Source organism: Eleutherodactylus coqui, chromosome 8, assembly GCF_035609145.1.
Source record: "Eleutherodactylus coqui strain aEleCoq1 chromosome 8, aEleCoq1.hap1, whole genome shotgun sequence".
Taxonomy (NCBI): Eukaryota; Metazoa; Chordata; class Amphibia; order Anura; family Eleutherodactylidae; genus Eleutherodactylus; species Eleutherodactylus coqui.
This window is the reverse complement of record NC_089844.1, coordinates 187,109,076-187,128,979: the sequence shown is the minus strand read 5'-3', so window position 1 is coordinate 187,128,979 and position 19,904 is coordinate 187,109,076. Positions and strand designations below refer to the sequence as shown.

The 19,904-nt window shown below is 47.2% G+C and overlaps 1 protein-coding gene across 4 annotated transcripts in view; it reads right to left on the bottom strand.

The window, feature by feature from the left end:
* Nucleotides 1-646: 646 nt before the first annotated feature.
* Nucleotides 647-19,904, bottom strand: part of LOC136577273 (signal transducer and activator of transcription 1-alpha/beta-like) — a 102,353-nt gene continuing 83,095 nt past the window's right edge. For all 4 annotated transcript variants that reach the window (XM_066577123.1, XM_066577120.1, XM_066577122.1 and 1 more), the window contains exons 21-24: nt 14,814-14,999; nt 13,902-13,977; nt 3,211-3,310; nt 647-744 (exon numbers count right to left, since the gene is read on the bottom strand). In XM_066577123.1, the coding sequence (XP_066433220.1) occupies nt 724-744; nt 3,211-3,310; nt 13,902-13,977; nt 14,814-14,999 (383 nt within the window). In that variant the 3' untranslated portion in view covers nt 647-723. The remainder of the gene's footprint in view (nt 745-3,210; nt 3,311-13,901; nt 13,978-14,813; nt 15,000-19,904) is intronic.

Below are 19,904 nucleotides of genomic sequence, written 5' to 3'. Positions count from 1 at the left end.
TTGCCTGCACCTTATCGTCCAGAGGCAGGGGGGTCTGGTCGATTCAGAGATCCCTGACCATTGGGTTAATGATCTGAGTGCTGATCAATCATCAGGAGTACTCTGCAGCCATACATACTGCGGCTGCACCATCCTCCCTCTCCTGCCCGACCCCTCCAGCAGATAACGCTGAGATCACTCCCTGGGGTGCAGGTGCTCCTCTTCTGTACACACACAGACAGAGAATAGTAGCAGCAGGACCGTAGATGATGTCATAACCATGGGACCAGGGAGCAGCTAGAGGGGTCATGTATGACTACACTGGTGTGTGGGGAATAAGTGGTAATAAAATCAGTGTTTAACATGCAGTCTGCAGAGGTGCGTGCATGTAGCAGAGCTGTATGCTGCTGTGTGTGTTGTGTGCGTGTACAATGTGTGTATAGCAGTGCTGTGTATAAAGTGAACTTACGTGCTTGCGCCATTGTTTGAATGCACGCACTGGGTGCAATAGGAGTGGCCTGTTCACTGTTAACCCCACTTTCATACTAGAACAGCAAAGTTAATGCTGGTAGCCCCTACGCTTTGACATTTAAATCAGTATGAAATATATTTTTTCTCTCTTTTGCTGCCTAAACCGGGGGCGTCTTATAGTCCGAAAAATACGGCATTTCATTTAAAGCACAAATATTTTATTGAAATGGGTAATCTTGCAAAGCAGACTTGTCCACGAGGTCCTGGAACCGTTTAGCTGTTGTAGGAATGGATCTGGAAAACAAAAACAATCCGATTACTTTTCCATTTCCTTCCCAGCTCTACACATCTACCGAATGGTCAGCAATCAACACACTTCATGGCCATAATGCGGAGAATAGCAAAACCCGTCATGTGTAGATTATAATACATTAATATGGCAAAAGCCACAATTCTGTCCCTTTCAGTGGTGAAATCTGAACGCCTCCCTAAAGTGTACCCGAGTTGTCACTAAGTTTTCTAGCACCTCCAGGTTCTCCTTTTGTTGCGGTTTGCACCCCGTTTCATGTCTGTAAGTTCTGATTGGCAAACCAGGCAATTTCCTGGTGGGCTGCTAGTTAAATTGTACAGTGGGCCGCTCTGCCCTCTCCTCTTAAAACGCAGCCCACCCCACCCCAGCAAACAGGCAACATGAGGAACAGAAATGTTCAGTGCAGTCCTCAATATTGGCTCCGCCTCCTCTCTTTAGCACTCGCGCTTAGGGCCCATTCACAGGGGCACATTTGCACTACGTATTAATAGAACCCTTGGTTTTCAATGGTTAGTTTACATGTGTATATTTTTTCACACGATGCTCCATGTCCTATTTTGGTGCGTATTATGCGCTGCAATAGGCCATTGAAGTGAATACAATAAATATGTAATGAATATTGTATGTGGGCTTTCTGTGTGAGGACTGCATTTCAGTCCCAGTATGACCATGGTCTTTCTCATTTTTATCTTGTTCTGCTGTTTGCAGTTCACTTTCAGGGAGGGGTCAGGTAGCAAGACTAGTATTCTACCAATAGTTCACTGTCCTGACTTCCTTGCCTCTGGTCTAATCAGCAGGGAGGCAGTATCTGAATGCATGGCCTTCTGCTTTCCCAAGATAATTCAGGCCAAATTCCACCATTTAGTCATACTGGCCATTAAACTCACTATAATCTTTGCGCAGAAACACACACACAGGAAAGGCAAAGACTGGAAATCATTATCACAGTGTCTGCAGATTTGTCAGCCTTCAGCCAGTAACTGCAGAGGGAGCTGCCTGGAAAGTCCTTGTTACTAAGGAAGCTCTGTACCTTATGACAGAGTGTGGATCGCACAGAAGTGGGAAGGGAGACCCCTAGTGGCAGCACCTCAAATATGATTTACAGCGGTAAAGTAACAAAACATATAATGCAAACATATTACAGAAATGCGAATGACACAAGCTAGTAGATGAGCAGAAATTGTCTGAGAAGGTTCCGCCTCACTCACTCTAACTTCCTGATGCCGTACAAATATGAAATTTGGGATGATCATTCTTTAGGTCATAAATAGGAAATGTAAAGGGGTCACAACTTTAATGTGAAGTGCAAAAGTAAGTGACCCCTATGTTATGTAACTTTCCAGTGTCATACAGGCCTGAAATTTGACATGACCATTCCTTAGGTCCTACATAAGAAAACTAAAGGGGTCGCAACTTGATTATTCAATGCTAAGTGCAAAAGAAAGGCCCCCCATGTAATGTAAATAATATCACACATCTGTACCGCACAAAGGTGAAATGGGATGGAGCTTTAAGGCTAAGAAGGGGCTGCAACATCCAGTCTGGGGTTAAATTTGAATAAAAGGGGGTGTTGCCTTTAAAGGTAAAAAGTGAGGAGAGTGGGAGGGGTGGAACATTCAGCAGCGGGACATCGGTACATGCAGCCTGAGGAGAATCTAACGCTCCTCTATGTGTATACATATTTTTTATTCCTCGGTTCCTCTGAAGTAACCACGACTCCATAAAATTTTATGTGTGAACAACCGGTAAACACCTGAGCCAATTAGTCGGATACATCAGCTAGCTATATATGTTTGTACAAGAGCGCACTCACACGGATATGGATGTGTGTGTCCGGTATATTACGTGTGTATTTTTCATGCACGTAATACACAGTACTAAAAGCCCTTTGAGTTCTGTTGGGTCACTCACACACATGAAAACCCACATGTCCTATTCTGGCATGTAATGTTCACTATTATCAGCTATGAGGATTTACCAGACTGCAAATACACATGTGCATACATATGTGCTGTGCATTGTATGCTTGTGTAATATACGCAGTCCACATACACCTGTGTGAATGAGCTCTATCGATGGGCTCCCACATAATAGTGTGCAAAATGACGCCGTTGAGTGGTGTGGTTATCAATTGCGCAGGTTTTACAGGTGAAGATAGATCATGGCGCTCGGGAACAAGTAGCAGGCTTGTAAGAACCAATACAATCTATAGAGCTGCTTCATTAATACAGTGTAATACGGGAAGAGCTGCTGCAGAGAAGAGCTAGAGCGCCCCCTACTGCTATGCTGTGAGGCAAAAACGGATTTCCCTAGCAATGTCCCCTCCTCGCTGCATAGCGGAAGATGGCTTCTGAAGGACAGATGGACAGAACAGCCAAATAAAACATATGGCAAAAATGCTTCTATAAGGAAAACCTGAGACAGAAGAGACCTCCTTATGAATTCCGTACCATTGCAATCTCCGCTCGTCCAACCAGCTTGGTTAGATCCTCATACTCAGCTGCTGACATTGGAAGAAGGGATTCCGCAGTCTGAAGTCGGGAAGGATGACTAAAGGAAGGAAAGCAAACCATCAACTACAGTAAATCATCACCTTCTGATCGCTTACACCGAGTGCGTCTGACGCCACGGCACAGAGAAGAGCCTGGCTCCTGCTCTACAGGGCATACTGGGCTCAGGCCAGGGGACGAGGCGAGGAGCCAGGCTACTCATAATGCCACTCTGTCAACCTGCGGCATACGGCAGACATTAACCCTTCCCACACCAGGACATAAAATGCATGCCCTGGCTGGGAAGGGGCATACATTTACATCCTATGGATAGTGCATAAGCTGAGCCCGTGCTATCCGCAGCAGGAGCTGGCTGTGACCGACAGTCAGCTTCCTGTTGCAACAGCAGGGAGCAGTGAGAACACAGATCCCCGATGTTAACCACTTATGTGCTGCAAACAATGTCGATTGTAGCATGTAAAATGTTCACAGAGGGAGGGCGCTCCCTCTGTGATGTCATCGGCCCTCGGCTATCTAAGTGCTGAAAAAAAATGAATAAAGTTCTAGAATACATTATATATGTACCCAATAACTGCGGCTCGCCACACAAATACATCCCTCATCCAGCCGCGTTGATGGGAAATAACAAACATAAATAAAGAAATGTATACCTTTTTAAAAGCAGAGATGACCAAAACCCTAAAACCCCATTCAGCATTGACTTTCGAGCAGTCACTTCCTTTCGCCACTTATGTCCTATAACCTGATACACACATAAGATCGCAGTCCGTACGGTTATGCCACGCTTGCAGAACAGCAGCAGTAAGAGGCTTAGGATGCAGTTAATCGTGAACATGCACGTGTTCTGTATAGGCGAGGGGTAGGCCAATGCAGAAAAGAGGCTCTAGAGAAGGAGGAGCATGATTTAGGGCTTCTTCACATTGGTGCTTTAGGAGTACCAGATATGACACGTTGGACCCCATTCGCTATAATAGATTCCATCGTGCCCTGCAGCACGGCACGCGGCCTTATTTCATCCTGGATTTTAATAGAAATCTATGATGGAGGCTCAAAATAGAACCTCAGATGCAGATGAGAACTAGTTTTTCAGTTTTTTTTCGTGCTGGTCATGTGACCCGGATTCTTCACAGCAGAAGGCCGAATGCGCACAGCAGGTCTGGATTCGGCCTGTGGAATCTTGCACAGAATTCAGCCCTGACCGCGGCAGGTAACATAGTAACATAGTATGTAAGGCCGAATGAAGACATTGTCCATCTAGTCCAGCCTGTCTATCCTACTGTGTTGATCCAGAGGAAGGCAAAAAACCCCAAGGCCAGAAGCCAATTAGCCCTTTTGGGGGGAAAATTCCTTCCCGACTCCCTAATGGCAATCAGACTGTTCCCTGGATCAACCCCTAATAGTTCCTACCTGCCTGTATACCAGGATTGACACTTAACCTAATATTTATATCCTGTAATATACTTCTTCTCCAGAAAGACATCAAGTCCCCTTTTAAACTCCTCTATCGATTTTGCCATCACCACTTCCTCCGGTAGAGAGTTCCACAGTCTAACTGCTCTTACAGTAAAGAACCCCTTTCTGTGTTGGTGATGAAACCTACTTTCCTCTAATCGTAGCGGATGTCCTCTTGTTACCTTTGTGGTCCTGGGTGTAAAGAGATCACGGGAGAGATCCATATGTTGTCCCCTCATGTACTTATACATGGTTATTTGGTCGCCTCTTAACCTTTTTTCTAGAGTAAATAGTCCCAATTTGGATAGCCTCTCTGGGTATTCCAGTCCCGTCATTCCATGTATTAGTTTAGTTGCCCTTCTTTGAACCCCTTCAAGCACTGTGACATCCTTCCTGAGCACCGGTGTCCAGAATTGTACGCAGTATTCCATGTGAGGCCTGACGAGTGCCTTATATAGTGGAAGGATAATGTTCTCGTCCTTCGCCCCTATACCTCTTTTAATGCACCCCAAGACTTTATTTGCCTTTGCAGCAGCTGACTGGCATTGGTTACTCCAGTTTAGTCTATTATCCACTAATACCCCTAGATCCTTTTCCATATCACTTTTCCCCAGCGGTACCCCATTAAGTGAATATTTGTGACATCCGTTCCTCCTGCCCATGTGCATAGTCTTACATTTTTCAACATTGAACTTCATTTGCCATTTTTCTGCCCAAGCCCCCATCTTATCCAGGTCCGTTTGTAGCCGCACATTGTCTTCCGTTGCATTAATTATATTGTATAATTTTGTGTCATCTGCAAATATTGATATTTTGCTCTGCAGCCCCTCTATCAGGTCATTAATAAATATGTTGAACAGAGTGGGGCCTAATATTGAACCCTGTGGCACCCCGCTAGCGACTGTGGTCCAATCAGAGTACGAACCATTTATTACCACCCTCTGCTTTCTTTCGTTGAGCCAATTTTTTACCCACTTACACACGTTTTCGCCCAGTCCGAGCTGCCTCATTTTGTATATTAGCCTATTATGTGGCACGGTGTCAAAGGCTTTAGAGAAGTCCAGATATACAAGATCAATAGATTCTCCCTGGTCCAGCTTAGAGCTTACTTCATCGTAGAAACTGATCAGATTTGTCTGACATGAGCGACCCTTCATGAATCCATGCTGGTGAGGAGTTATTCCCTTGTTCTCCTTGAGGTACTCATCGATGGCGTCTCTCAGAATCCCCTCGAAAATTTTTCCCGTTACTGAAGTGAGACTTACTGGCCTGTAGTTACCAGGCTCACTTTTGCTCCCTTTTTTGTAAATTGGAACCACGTTGGCAATGCGCCAGTCCAATGGTACTACTCCGGTCTTGATAGTGTCTAGAAATATTAGGTATAGCGGCCTAGCTATCTCGTCACTTAGTTCCTTTAGTATCCTTGGGTGTAATCCATCTGGGCCCGGTGATTTATCAATTTTAGTTTTCTTTAGACGCTTCCGCACCTCCTCCTGCGTTAGGTATGAGATATTTTGTGAGGGGTTCGTTTTATTCCCCTGCATCTCGTGTGGCATTTCCTTTTCTTTGGTGAACACACTTGAGAAGAAGCTGTTTAGTAGATTTGCTTTCCCTTCGTCATCATCAATGATTTCTCCTGCATTGTTTTTTAAAGGGCCAGCGCTCTTCCTGCAAATCCTTTTGCTGTGTATGTAGTTGAAAAATAGCTTCGGGTTGTTTCTGCTCTCTTTTGCGATCCGTCTTTCTGCTTCCTCCTGGGCAGTTTTGATCGTATCTTTGCATATTTTGTTTTTTTCCCTGTATGATTTTAGCGCTTCCTCGCTGCCTTGTTGCTTTAGTAGTTTGAACGCTTTCTTCTTTTCGTTTATTGCCCCTCGTACCGTCTTGTCGAGCCACATTGGTTTCCTTTTAGCTGAGTTTCTTTTATTTTTAAAGGGAATGAACTGCTCACATGAGGTGATTAGGATCCTTTTGAACTTTTCCCATTTTTCCTCCGTACTGATATTTTTGAGGATGTTGTCCCATTTAATGTTACCGATAGTAGTTCTAAGCTCATCAAATTTTGCTTTACTAAAGTTTAGTTTCTTTGTCTCTCCCTGATAAGGCTTCCTATTGATTGACAGCTGGAAGTTGATTATATTGTGGTCGCTGTTCCCCAAGTGCCCCTCAACCTGCACCCCCCTTATACGTTCCGGTTTGTTAGTTAGTACTAGGTCCAGAATGGCTCTCCCTCTTGTTGGTTCCTGCACAAGTTGGTTCAGGTAATTGTCTTTAATTACTCTCAAGAACTTATCACCCCTGTGAGATTTGCAGGTTTCGTTCTCCCATGTTATATCTGGGTAATTAAAAGTCCCCCATGATAATTACTTCGTTTCGTTTTGACACCTCATCTATCTGCCTTAGGCCTCCTTCCCACGAGCGTGACGGGCTCCGCAGCGTAATATTCCGCTGTGAAGCCCGTCACGGCGCCCCCCAGAGCCCCTATACTTACCTGCGGGAGATAGCGTGAAATCGCTTCCCCGCCCACCACCGCCGCGTCACCGCTCGTCACCGCTCGTCACCGCCCACCGCTCTCGCGTCACCAGCCGTGTCACGTGACGCGGCCGGACCGCGTCATTTGGCGTCATATGACGCTCGGCGGTGGGCGGGAAAGCGTTTTTTCACGCTATCTCCCGCTGGTTACAGCGGGAGATAGCGTGAATGGACGGCTTCCATTGACTGCAATGGAAGCCGTCAGTGCGTACAGCCCGTCCTCACCCGCAGAAAATAGAGCATGCTGCGGGTGAGGACGGGAGAAATCGCGGTGCGTAATTCCGCGGTGGAATTACGCATCGTGAGCATGGAGCTATTAGGTTCAATAGAACCTAATAGCTGCGTGCAACGCAGCGGATTTTCGCCGCGAATTACGCGGCGGAAATCCGTTCGTGGGAAGGAGGCCTTAGTAGTAAGTCTTCAGTTTCTTCTGTTGCTTTTGGTGGTCGATAGAAGACCCCTATCAGGATTTTGTTATTTTTTCCTCCCTGTATTTCTACCCACAGAGATTCCACCTGTTCGTCTCCTACCCCTATATCCTCCCGTAGCCTCGGCTTCAAGTTCGATTTGACGTACAGACATACCTCTCCCCCTTTCTGGTTCCTTCGGTCTCTTCTGAAGAGATTGTACCCCTGCAAATTCACCGCCCAATCGCACTTATCATCAAGCCATGTTTCAGTAATTCCGACTATATCATAACTTTCATCAGTCATTCTTGCTTCAAGCTCGCCCACTTTACCGATCAGACTTCGTGCATTCGTGATCATACAATTTATATCGTTTTTTAAATTTGTTTTGTTGCTATTCGTACTTATGGCTGATCTATCAGTTCTAACTGTACTAACCCCACCCCCTGCTCGTCCCCCATTCCCTTTGCTTGGACCCAGATCGCTAATTACACTGGCTACCCCACTATTTCTCATTTTGCCCTCCCCCCCAGTCCCTAGTTTAAACACTCCTCCAGCCTTCTAGCCATCTTTTCCCCCAGCACAGCTGCACCCTCCCCATTAAGATGCAGCCCGTCCCTACGGTAGAGCCTGTAGCCGACCGCAAAGTCAGTCCAGTTCTCCAGGAACCCAAATCCCTCCTTCTTACACCAACTCCGGAGCCACTTGTTTACCTCCCTAAGGTCCTGCTGCCTTTCTAGTGTGGCTTTAGGTACAGGTAGTATTTCCGAGAAAACTACCCTGGAGGTCCTCGCCCTGAGCTTGGACCCTAAGTCCCTGAAATCATTTTTGAGGGCCCTCCATTGACCTCTAACTTGTTCATTGGTGCCAACGTGCACCATGACTGCTGGATCCTCACCAGCCCCTCCCAGTAATCTGTCAATCCGATCCGCGATGTGTCAAACTCGAGCGCCAGGAAGACAACACACCGTTCGACGATCCCGGTCTTTATGGCAGATTGCCCTCTCTGTCCCCCTAATAATTGAGTCCCCCACCACTAGAACCTGTCTAGCCTGCCCTGCGCTCCCCGTCCCCGTCTCACTGGAGCAGTCATCCCCCTGGCGTTCAGAGGGCGTGTCGTGCTGCAGCGGTGCTGGCTCTGTAATGGCATCCCCTCATCTGCCAATCTTGCAAATTTGTTGGGTTGTGCCAGTTCAGGACTAGCCTCCCTGGTTCTCTTCCCTCTATCCCTCCTTCTTTCTGTCACCCAGCTGACTGCCTGCTCCCCCTGCTCTTCCGTACTACCGTCCGCCCCCGCCTCTACCCCAGCGAGTGCCTGCTCAGTGAGCACCAAACTCCTTTCCATGATGTCAATGGCTCTCAGTGTTGCCAGTTGCCCATTTAGATCCAGAATTTGGGCTTCTAAATGTGCGACGTGCATGCATCTTGCGCAACAGTATGCACCCTCGATCGGCTGATCAAGGACCGCATACATTGCACAAGTAGCACACTGGATGACATTGCCAGGCATGGAGCTCATCCTAATGGGGATCTACAATTTACTTGTGGAAGTAGTGAAGATAGACTTGTTCACACTCCGCTCACGCGCTGCTGCAACCGCTCAACCGCTGACCCGCTGCTGCAACCTCTCACACCCTGCTATAACCGCTGACCCGCTGCTGCAACCGCTGCTGCAACCGCTCACACCCTGCTATAACCGCTCACCCGCTGCTTCAACCGCTGTTGCAACCGCTGACCCGCTGCTGCGACCCCTCACCCGCTGCTGCGACCCCTCACCGGCTGCTGCGACCCCTCACCCGCTGCTGTGACCCCTCACCCGCTGCTGCGACCCCTCACCCGCTGCTGCGACCCCTCACCCGCTGCACCCACTGCTGCGACCCCTCACCCGCTGCTGCGACCACTCAACTGCTCACACGCTGCTGCAACCGCTCACTCGCTGCCGCTCTCGCGCAAACGCTTACCCGCTGACACGCGCTCACAAAATTTCCCCCCCCCCCCCCCTCACAAACACTTAGACCCCCAGACACACACACACACACACACAGAAGACACAATTAACCAGATACACAGAAGACACACAGCTCACACACACGCACAGAGGTAGAGGTAGATACTTATCAGCTCACTCTGCCCTCCTGTCTCAGCTGCTCCGTTCTGGTCCCCTCCGCTACTGCCGGTCTCTGTTTGCTGCCCCCGCACCTGCTTCTGCTCCGGCGGCCGCTCACTCCACCTGTCACTCTGCCCTCCTGCTGCTGCTCCGAGACCCGCTCCGCTCCGCTTCTGCACTCCTCCTGCCGGCTCCTGTCACCTTCGGGCACCGGTATCGGCTCCTCCGCTGGTCCGATGTCTCCCTCAAACCCCCCGCTCGTGCCTCTGCCTCGGCGCGCTGCTACTGGCGTCTGACGTCACTTCCGGACACAGATAGGAGAGAACAGCAGTACAGAGACAGAGCGGTATTTAAAGTGTTAACAGTGCTGACGAGCGGCGCGGCTCGTCGGAACTGCTGTCGCCGGGCGCCCGCTGTAAGAAACAGCCGGCACCCAACGTTCAGGGGGCCCGTATCGCGTCCCACGATGAGATCGCGGGACGCTGTGCAGTTGCTAGGCAGCCGGGGCGCACGGCTTGATAGGCGCTCTGCATAGACAGCCCTAGGGCCTTTCAGGAGGTCCCCGACTGCCTAGCAACCGCGATCTGACCGGACAGGCTTCTATCAGGCTTGATAGAAGCTTGTCCGGTCCCTGCACAGTATGATGTAATGCCATAGCATTACATCATACTGTGCAGTACAGATTGTTCGTATCTTGCGAAATTCATAAGTCGAATGTTCGCAAGTAGGGGACTATCTGTACATAACCTTACACCCCTTAATGTATTCACTGACTCCCATGAGCCTTTGCAGTCTTGGCTTGGTGCAGGAAAACAAGTCTTCCTCAAAATGTTGGTAATCAATGTTACATTTGTACGTCTCCTAAATGGTTAAAAAAAAACAACTAAAGTTTATCAAATGGGCGTGTCTCTGACCACGGAACATACAGGGGGATCCATTGTGGTGTGTAAAGCCTCATTTTCATGTGCACTATAGAAAAAAACCTGCCTTTAACCCCTTAAGGACATGGCCTATTATGGGATTAAGGACGCAATGATTTTGGCATTTTTTCATCTCCATTTTTCAAAAGCCATAACTTTTTTATTTTTCCGTCGATGCGGCCGTATAAGCGCCTTTTTTTTGTGTGGCGAACTGTAGTTTTTATTGCTGCCATTTTTGGGTACATTGACTATATTGTAAAACTTTTATTATTTTTTATGATCGCAGAGAGAGAAAACGCATCAATTCTGTCATAGATTTTTTTTACAGCGTTAATCATGCAGCATAAATGACACTACATTTTTTCTGCGGGTCGGTACGGTCACAACGATACCAAAATTCTTCTGTTTTTTTTTAGGTTTTTCCACATTTTTGCAATAAAAACCTTTTTTCCAAAATATTTTTTTTTTCTAAATAGCTGCATTCAAAGTCCTAAAACTTTTTTATTCTACAATAGACGGAGCTCTGTGAGGGCTTATTTTTTGCGCGATGAGCTGTAGTTTTCATTGGTACCATTTTGGGGAATATACGGCTTTTTTGATCACTTTTATTGTGTTTTTGGGAGACAAAATGAAATAAAATTTGCATTTGGCCTCAGTTTTTTAGAGTTTTTTTTAACGCTGTTTGCCATACACAATAAAAGTGTGCTCAACTCATTGTGCGCGTTCTTACGGATATGACAATACCAAATACGTGGGATTTTAATGTTTTTAAAAAATTATTATACTAATATGGGAAAAAGCACAAAAAACTTGTTTTTAGACTTTTTTTTATTTCTGCAGTTTTCTTTTTTTTTACATTTTTTTTACACTGTAGTCCATGTAGGAGACGTTACAGCGATCATAGGCATGGGCAATGCAGGACGCCCTGTTGCCATGGCAACCCGTTGGGCTCCCTGCAATTGTATTGCGAGAGTCTGATGACGTCACAGAAGGAGCGCGCTCCCTCTGTGAACCCTTTACATGCCGCGATCTACATAGATAGCAACAGGGAAGTGGTTAACAGCGGGGGTCACTGTTACGATGCACCCACCGCTGTTGCAGGGGAAGCCTGGTTATCGGTCACAGCTGGCTCCCGCTGATGGATAGCGCAGGATCTCTTGCTGTCCTGTTGTGCCAAGTACCTTCCTGCCAGGACGTTCAGTTACACCCTGTGGCCAGAAGGGGTTAAAATATTCGTAAAAATATGAAATTTTATTTTTTCTCCTCTAAATTGCATTAGCTCCTGAAAATATTCAAAATACTCCTGACCCCCCTCAGAATGATAGATACCCCCACAAATGACTCCATTCTACAAACTACACCCCTTAATATATTCGCTGACACCTATGAGCTCGTGCAATTTTGGCTTGGTGCAGGAAAACAAAGTGTTCCTCAAAATGTTGGTAATCAATGTAAATTTGTACGTCTCCTAAATGGTTAAAAAAAACTTTTATCAAATGTGCGTCCAGAATACAGTAAACAGATGGAGATATATATCTAATCAACAATGTATACAGGATGTTTGACATATTTGAAGTATTATAGTTGAAAATTTAAAAAAAAAAAATTCAAAATTTTTCAATTTTGGCGCTTTTAATAAACATTCACAAGTTCTATCGGTCTATTTTTACCACCTAAATGAAGTACAACATGTGACGAAAAAACAATGTCAGAATCGCTGGGATGTGCAAAAGCTTTATGGAGTTATTCTATGTTAAAGTGACACATGGCAGATTTCCAAAATTTGGCCTGGTCACTAAGGGGTTAAACTCCTGCTTTTTCAGCGAAATCAGCGACTCGTCCACATTGTCAATTACTGATGTGCCGCGGATCGATGGCTTCCATTGACTTCAATGGAAACCGTCCGCGTGGGAACTGCAGGAAAATGGAGCATGCTGTGATTTTTCATCCGAGAGCAGAAACCGCAATTGTGTGCATGATGAATCATTGTTCCACAGCATGCTATGGGGGGTTATTGCTGCGGCACCCAGAGGGGGATGCCACAACAAAAGGCTGATGTCATTGATACTGGAACAGGAGTGCTTCTATAAAACGACTGGTGTGACCCGGCTGCTACCAGTGACTATGCTCTCTGGTGTGCCCCGGCTGCTACCAGTGACTGCGCTCTCTGGTGTGCCCCGGCTGCTACCAGTGACTGCGCTCTCTGGTGTGCCCCGGCTGCTACCAGTGACTGCGCTCTCTGGTGTGCCCCGGCTGCTACCAGTGACTGCGCTCTCTGGTGCGCCCCGGCTGCTACCAGTGACTGCGCTCTCTGGTGCGCCCCGGCTGCTACCAGTGACTGCGCTCTCTGGTGCGCCCCGGCTGCTACCAGTGACTGCGCTCTCTGGTGCGCCCCGGCTGCTACCAGTGACTGCGCTCTCTGGTGCGCCCCGGCTGCTACCAGTGACTGCGCTCTCTGGTGCGCCCCGGCTGCTACCAGTGACTGCGCTCTCTGGTGCGCCCCGGCTGCTACCAGTGACTGCGCTCTCTGGTGCGCCCCGGCTGCTACCAGTGACTGCGCTCTCTGGTGCGCCCCGGCTGCTACCAGTGACTGCGCTCTCTGGTGCGCCCCGGCTGCTACCAGTGACTGCGCTCTCTGGTGCGCCCCGGCTGCTACCAGTGACTGCGCTCTCTGGTGCGACCCGGCTGCTACCAGTGACTACGCTCTCTGGTGCGACCCGGCTGCTACCAGTGACTGCGCTCTCTGGTGCGACCCGGCTGCTACCAGTGACTGCGCTCTCTGGTGCGACCCGGCTGCTACCAGTGACTGCGCTCTCTGGTGCGACCCGGCTGCTACCAGTGACTGCGCTCTCTGGTGCGACCCGGCTGCTACCAGTGACTGCGCTCTCTGGTGTGCCCCGGCTGCAACCAGTGACTGCGCTCTCTGGTGTGACCCGGCTGCTACCAGTGACTGCGCTCTCTGGTGTGCCCCGGCTGCAACCAGTGACTGCGCTCTCTGGTGTGACCCGGCTGCAACCAGTGACTGCGCTCTCTGGTGTGACCCGGCTGCAACCAGTGACTGCGCTCTCTGGTGTGACCCGGCTGCAACCAGTGACTGCGCTCTCTGGTGTGACCCGGTTGCTACCAGTGACTGCGCTCTCTGGTGTGACCCGGTTGCTACCAGTGACTGCGGTCACGGAGGGTCCTGTGAAGGTTTATCTGCCACATACTCACACTTCAGATACTGAGATCAGTTCCGTTTTGATGTATCCGACTCGGTCCGGTTGGTCAAGATCCATCGGCTCATCAGCTGCAAAACAAAATATCCGAATTATAAAGGAGCGGAAGGCTTTCTCTTCACATCTCAGTAACCAACACTTTTTCCCCAAGTTTGTCTCCTGAAATATTTAATTCATCCAACCTGAATTTGTGCCGATTTTGTCTTTTTAAAAATGAATTAAAACCCTTTTTTTTGCCATTTTTCTCAGTAAGAAGTGCGCTAGCTGTGATTGGCTGAGCAAGCTGTCACTCAGCCAATCAGAGCAATATCTTGCTGAAAGCGGAGGATTTCGATCCCTCTTGACTAGCAAGATGCTCTACTGGCTTGACAAGCCTGCATGCAGCTCTGGAGAGCGCCCCCCGGGACACCGACGGCACCTGCTTGGTGAGTATATAGATTTTTTTTTCTCTATCAGGCAGTGTAGCTAGGGCGTCTAGCGCTGCCAAACACGCGGTACCAAGTTGTGCCACGTTTTCGGAATTGCTGAAACCGCTGCCTATTCATTTCAATGGGCGATGGCTGAAACCGCTGCCCATTCATTTCAATGGGCGATGCAGGGCCGAAAACCCTTGTGTGAAAAGCCTCATTGAAATGAATGGGAGCGCTACACTGAAAAAGCAGCGCCTAACGCTGTACAAAAATGTGGTTTGGTGGTATTTTGGAATGTCTAGGACGAATTAATTGGATTTACATTGATTCCTATGAAAATAATTGCCTCTAGTTTCATTGGCTTCACGTTTAGCCGATTGCTTTCGGACAGTTTACTAACTAAACTAGAGGTTTTACTGTACATGAAAATGCTCAAAATAAGTGAAATCAGGGCTCATGATTGAAGTGATGACATGAAGAAATAGAGGAAGACTTACCGTCTTTAGGCCTGGAGTAATACTTCCCGAATGCCATGTCTTTTGGGGTGTCTGGATATAAAAACTTTAGTGGGTTCTCTGGAATATTTTCGGCTGCCATTACTTTATAGTTGCGGATAATGTCTGGAAAACTCACAGCAGAAAGCTCTTTCTTTGTATATGGCTCCACAGAATGAAAAACGGGTTCTGAAACAAAACAGTGTAAGGCGTTAGAATACATTTACCCCAGCCTGTATACGGGGGGGTCCCACTCGCTGAAGGCTGGAGGTCTAGAGGATTGTTCTAGACTTCCAGTGAGTGTGAACCCCGGTATACACACACCGTCCACAAACTATCGGATTATTAGCTTTATTTCTGGTTTGTGGTATAATTTGAGTAAGGTGCCTATTTGCATACATTTTCCCAGGGTGCACTGCACCTCCTGCCTTGTCTCTGGATAAAACGATGGTGGAAGTCACCATCAGTCAGCCAAGTCCAGAAGCTATGATGTTGACCATGAGGCGTCTGAGCAGGCGCCACTTTATTTGGGAGATGAAATCTTAATTGCGCAATTCTTCCAGTTACTTCAACAAGAATTTCGAAAACATGCACCAAATTCAGGGCGGGCAGTCGTATATAAGCTACTGAAAACTGGATGCTACACTATATAGAGTTAACGGTCACTTAAGACTCTAGTCCCATCTGCGCTAGGGATTCCATTACGAGAGCAGAAACACAGAATCCTCTGGATGAATGTGCAGCGGGCGAGGAGCGGGCCCACGGCCGAGGAGATGGTGGGGATAGAGATCTCACTTGTCACAGTGGCTCTGCCATCTCGTCCCCAGTAAGGGATGGACAAGACCCGCCCAGGCCACTGCTTAGGGGGAGGCCTCAGAAATACAAATGAACCGAGCTGCGGTTCAAGAGTCACAGTTCGATGTCACATGACGCCCCCGTTCCTTCCTCTGCGGTGAAGCTGGATGACAGAATGATAGTCCACACACACACACACAGAGTATGGTTAAAAACTAAGCCGGGAATGGTCAGAAATGTTGCTTTACTTGAAACACCAACACTAAACAGTCCAACAGTACAGAGGCCCGAGCGAAACAACGTGCAGGCAAAGTTAGTGGCGAAACAGGGAGGCAAAACTCAGGGTGAATCTCGAGCCCACAGTCCCAGTTATCTGTTTAGCTCCGCTCCTGTAAAATACACTCCTCACTCAACCCATCAACACTCACACTTCCAGGCGACTCTCAGCTCTACTTGGCTTTCCTCTGCTTAGTGCAAATAACTTCTGGGGGTAGTAGTCCCAGGGCCCCTCTCGGGAAATCGCTCTGCCTCCATCATTATCCTCGCACAGACCGATCAGTGTCTGTGGTGGTCCAAAAGCATCGGCACCTCTCAGACTGACTTGCACTCTACCTTGCAAACACATATATGAAGCATGGTCACATGACTCACAACATAAAATGATACATTTCCAGACACAGACAACACATTTGCAGATGTTAACCCTCTCATTCCTACAAACATTAGTACATTTAGCTGGTTCACCCCACATTAACTCCTTAGTGACGGCGCTATCGTAAAACTACGTCCTGCTGTTGCAGGACGTGTATGGAGGGAGGTAGCGCCGCTATCTCCCTCCATACAGCGCGGGCGTCAGCTGTTTATTACAGCTGACACCCGCGGGCAATAGCCACGCTCGCCCGTTCGTGGCTATTAACCCTTTAAATGCCGCTGTCAATTCTGACAGCGGCATTTAAATCCCCCGAACGCTGTTTGGGGGTCCCGCACGGCCCTCCCGCGGTGAGATCGGGGGAGCCGTGCAGGTGTCATTGCAGCCGGGGGCCTAATGAATGGCCCCAGGGCTGCCTTAGCAGACTGCCTATCAAGCCACCCACACAGGGTGGCTTGATAGACTGCCTGTAAAAAAGCAGTATGACGTAAAAGTTATAAAAGTTTAAATCACCCCCCTTTTGCCATATCAATTATTAAAAAATCTAAATCATAAAATAAAAATATGTATTTCGTATCGCCGCGTCCGTAAAAGTCCGATCTATCAAAGTAGTGCATTGTTTTTCCTGTACGGTGAACGTCGTCCGAAAAAAAAAATAAAGAACGCCAGAAATACATCCAGAAAAAATGCAATAAAAAGCGATCAAAAAACACAAAATTGATACTATCGGAAACTACAGGACATCCCGCAAAAATTGAGCCCTTGCACAACTACGTTGACAAAAAAATAAAAAAGTTATTGCGCGCACAAAATGACCGCAGAAAATAATTGAAAAAAATTAAATATCTTAAAAAAAAAATACAAGTACTACAGCAAAAAAAAAAACTATATAAGTTTGGTATCGTAGTAATCATACTGACCCATAGAATAAAAATGTCAGGTCGTTTTTGTTGCAGTTTGTGCGCCGTAGAAACTGGACGCACCGAAAGATGGTGGAATGTCGTTTTCTTTTCCATTTCTCTCCGCTAAGAATTTTCAAAAAGTTTTTCAGTAAATTATATGGTACAATAAATAGTGCCATTGAAAAATACAACTCGTCCCGCAAAAAACAAGCCCCCATACAGCGACGTCCATGGATAAATAAAGGAGCTACGATTTTTTAAAAGGGTGTAGGAAAAAACAAAAATGGAAAAAAGCAAAAAAACTCACTAAGGGGTTAAAGACTCTATACCAGATAAAGTACAAGACAATACAATCCACATATAGCATTCATTCTGGAGGGGCCCAGTGACTTTGGGCCACTACAAATGGATCCGTCTCAACAGAACCAAACTCTGCCAAACGGATCCTGTTGATTTAAACGGGATCTGTTTGGTTACTGCATTACTACTGGACCAAATAGTCCAGCATGCACAACTTTTTCATTAGGCATTTCATGCAGATTCTGCGCTGAAGACTCCGGATGGGTCCTCTGACACAGATGTGAATAGAGCCAAAGCTGTGCTGATGATCTTTAATCTCAGCTCGAACAGGCTCACTTCTGGCTGGCAGACTTGGGAACTTTAATATCTGGATACTCCCGAAGTCGTTTACAGACTTAGCAGCGGTTCATGAATTGATACCTGATCTTACTCAGTGTATCAACAGTGATTGCATACATTGGTCCCTCACTGTTCCTCATACGGATGGTGATTCACCATCACCACGTCCTCCGGCAGAGAGTTCCATAGTCTCACTGCTCTTACAGTAAAGAACCCCCCCCCCATTCCAGTTCAGTGTAGAAACCTTCTTTCCTCTAGAGCAGGGGTGGGCAATTAATTTTCCCATGGAGCCACATGAGAAATTGGAATGGTTTTAGAGGGCCAGACCAACAAATTCCCCGCTATGTCTTCGACCCGTCTCGTTATAGTTCGCCTGGAGAGGGGCACATTTGCGAATGCTTCTTTTTTCTCAGGACAAATTAGCGCTGCAGAGTCCACCAAACATTCTTTGACAAACTCCCCATCAGAGAATGGCTTACTGTTTCTTGCAATTTTGTAGGATACTACAAAGCAGGTCTTTACGGCTGCATCCCTGGATGAGTGAAGCTTTTTAAAAAATCCTTGCTGACTTTGCAGTTTTGCTAGCAAATCTTCAGATACCCGTGCCCGCTCTGCCTCCGTCAAGTTCTTGTATTTCTCTCCGTGTTTAGTCTCATAATGGCGATGCAAATTGTAATCTTTAAATACAGCTATCTGCTCTCCACAAACTAAACACACAGCTTTACCTTTGGTTTCAGTAAATAAATATTTAGAAGTCCATTCTTTGTTAAAAACTCGGCATTCTGCATCAATTTTTCTTTTTTTAATGTTAGCCGCCATATTTAAGGGTTAACAGCTAACCTCGGAAAATAGATTTTTTTAATACACAGTAGTATGCTCCTAGGAGAGGGCACAGAGAGCTGCCCCAAGAAGAGAGATTAAAAAGTGAATATTATTAGTATTATTATTCTAATTACAATGCAAAGGGAAAAGTCCTGACACTTACCAATGACGAGCGTGGAACGATTGTCCTGGCACTCCCCAAGGTCCGCAACGAGCATCCTGGCACTCAGAAGTTACAGTGGCATCACTTACTCAGCATCGGGAAGCAGTGAAACTACAAACTCCGAAGCCTTGTCCATTTTGTTAACTTATGTGCTGTTTAATAAAGTTATTCAAGCCTACGTCATTGGTAGAGGTGCTTGAATAAGTAAGGCCTGAATAACTATTAGCACAGCACAGAAGTGAACAAAATGGACAAGGCTTCGGAGTGCATAGTTTCGCTGCTTCCCGTTGCTGACACCGGACTCATTGGTGAGTCACCAGGACACTCTTTGCGGGCCGGTCCGAGCTATTCAGCGGGCCGGATGTGGCCCGCGGGCCGTGCTTTGCCCAGGTCTGCTCTAGAGGGTGCCCACTTGTTAATGTCACAGTCCTGGATATAATAGATGATGGGAGAGATCTCTGTACTGACCCCTGATATATCTATACATAGTTATTAGAGCACCCCTTGTTACAGTCCTGGGTATAAATAGATGTTGGAGAGATCTCTGTACCGACCCCTGATATACCTATACATAGTTATTACAGCGCCCCCTTGTTACAGTCCTGGGTATAAATAGACTATAAGGCGCTTTGGTTTATCTGGTTGACGAGCAATTGGTAAAATATGATACAATAAATATATTGATAATCTTTATTTGTATAGCGCCAACATATTCCGCAGCGCTTACAAGACAGGAGGATTAAAAACAACCCAGTTACATGTAGGGTAGTACTTGATGGAAACAGTAGGGGTGAGGGTCCTGCTCCAACGATCTTACATACTACAAATAGTGGGGTGATACAGAAGGTAAAGGGGCGGAGATGTGCACAGTATGGCGAGGTGGAGCGTGAGGGATGCTATACACATAGACAATCGTCAGGCCATGTAGTGGCTGAATCGGTATGACTGCAGGGGGCGGTTGATTACAGCTAGCAGGGATTGCAGTCAGTAGGACAGGGAGCATGTTATCAGGCGGAGTACAGAGGGGTTTGGTTTAGTAGATATGGTATGCCTCCCTGAAGAGGTGTGTTTTTAGGGCACGCCTGAAGTTTTGTGTATGTCAGGGATTGCCCAGTTTAGGGTAG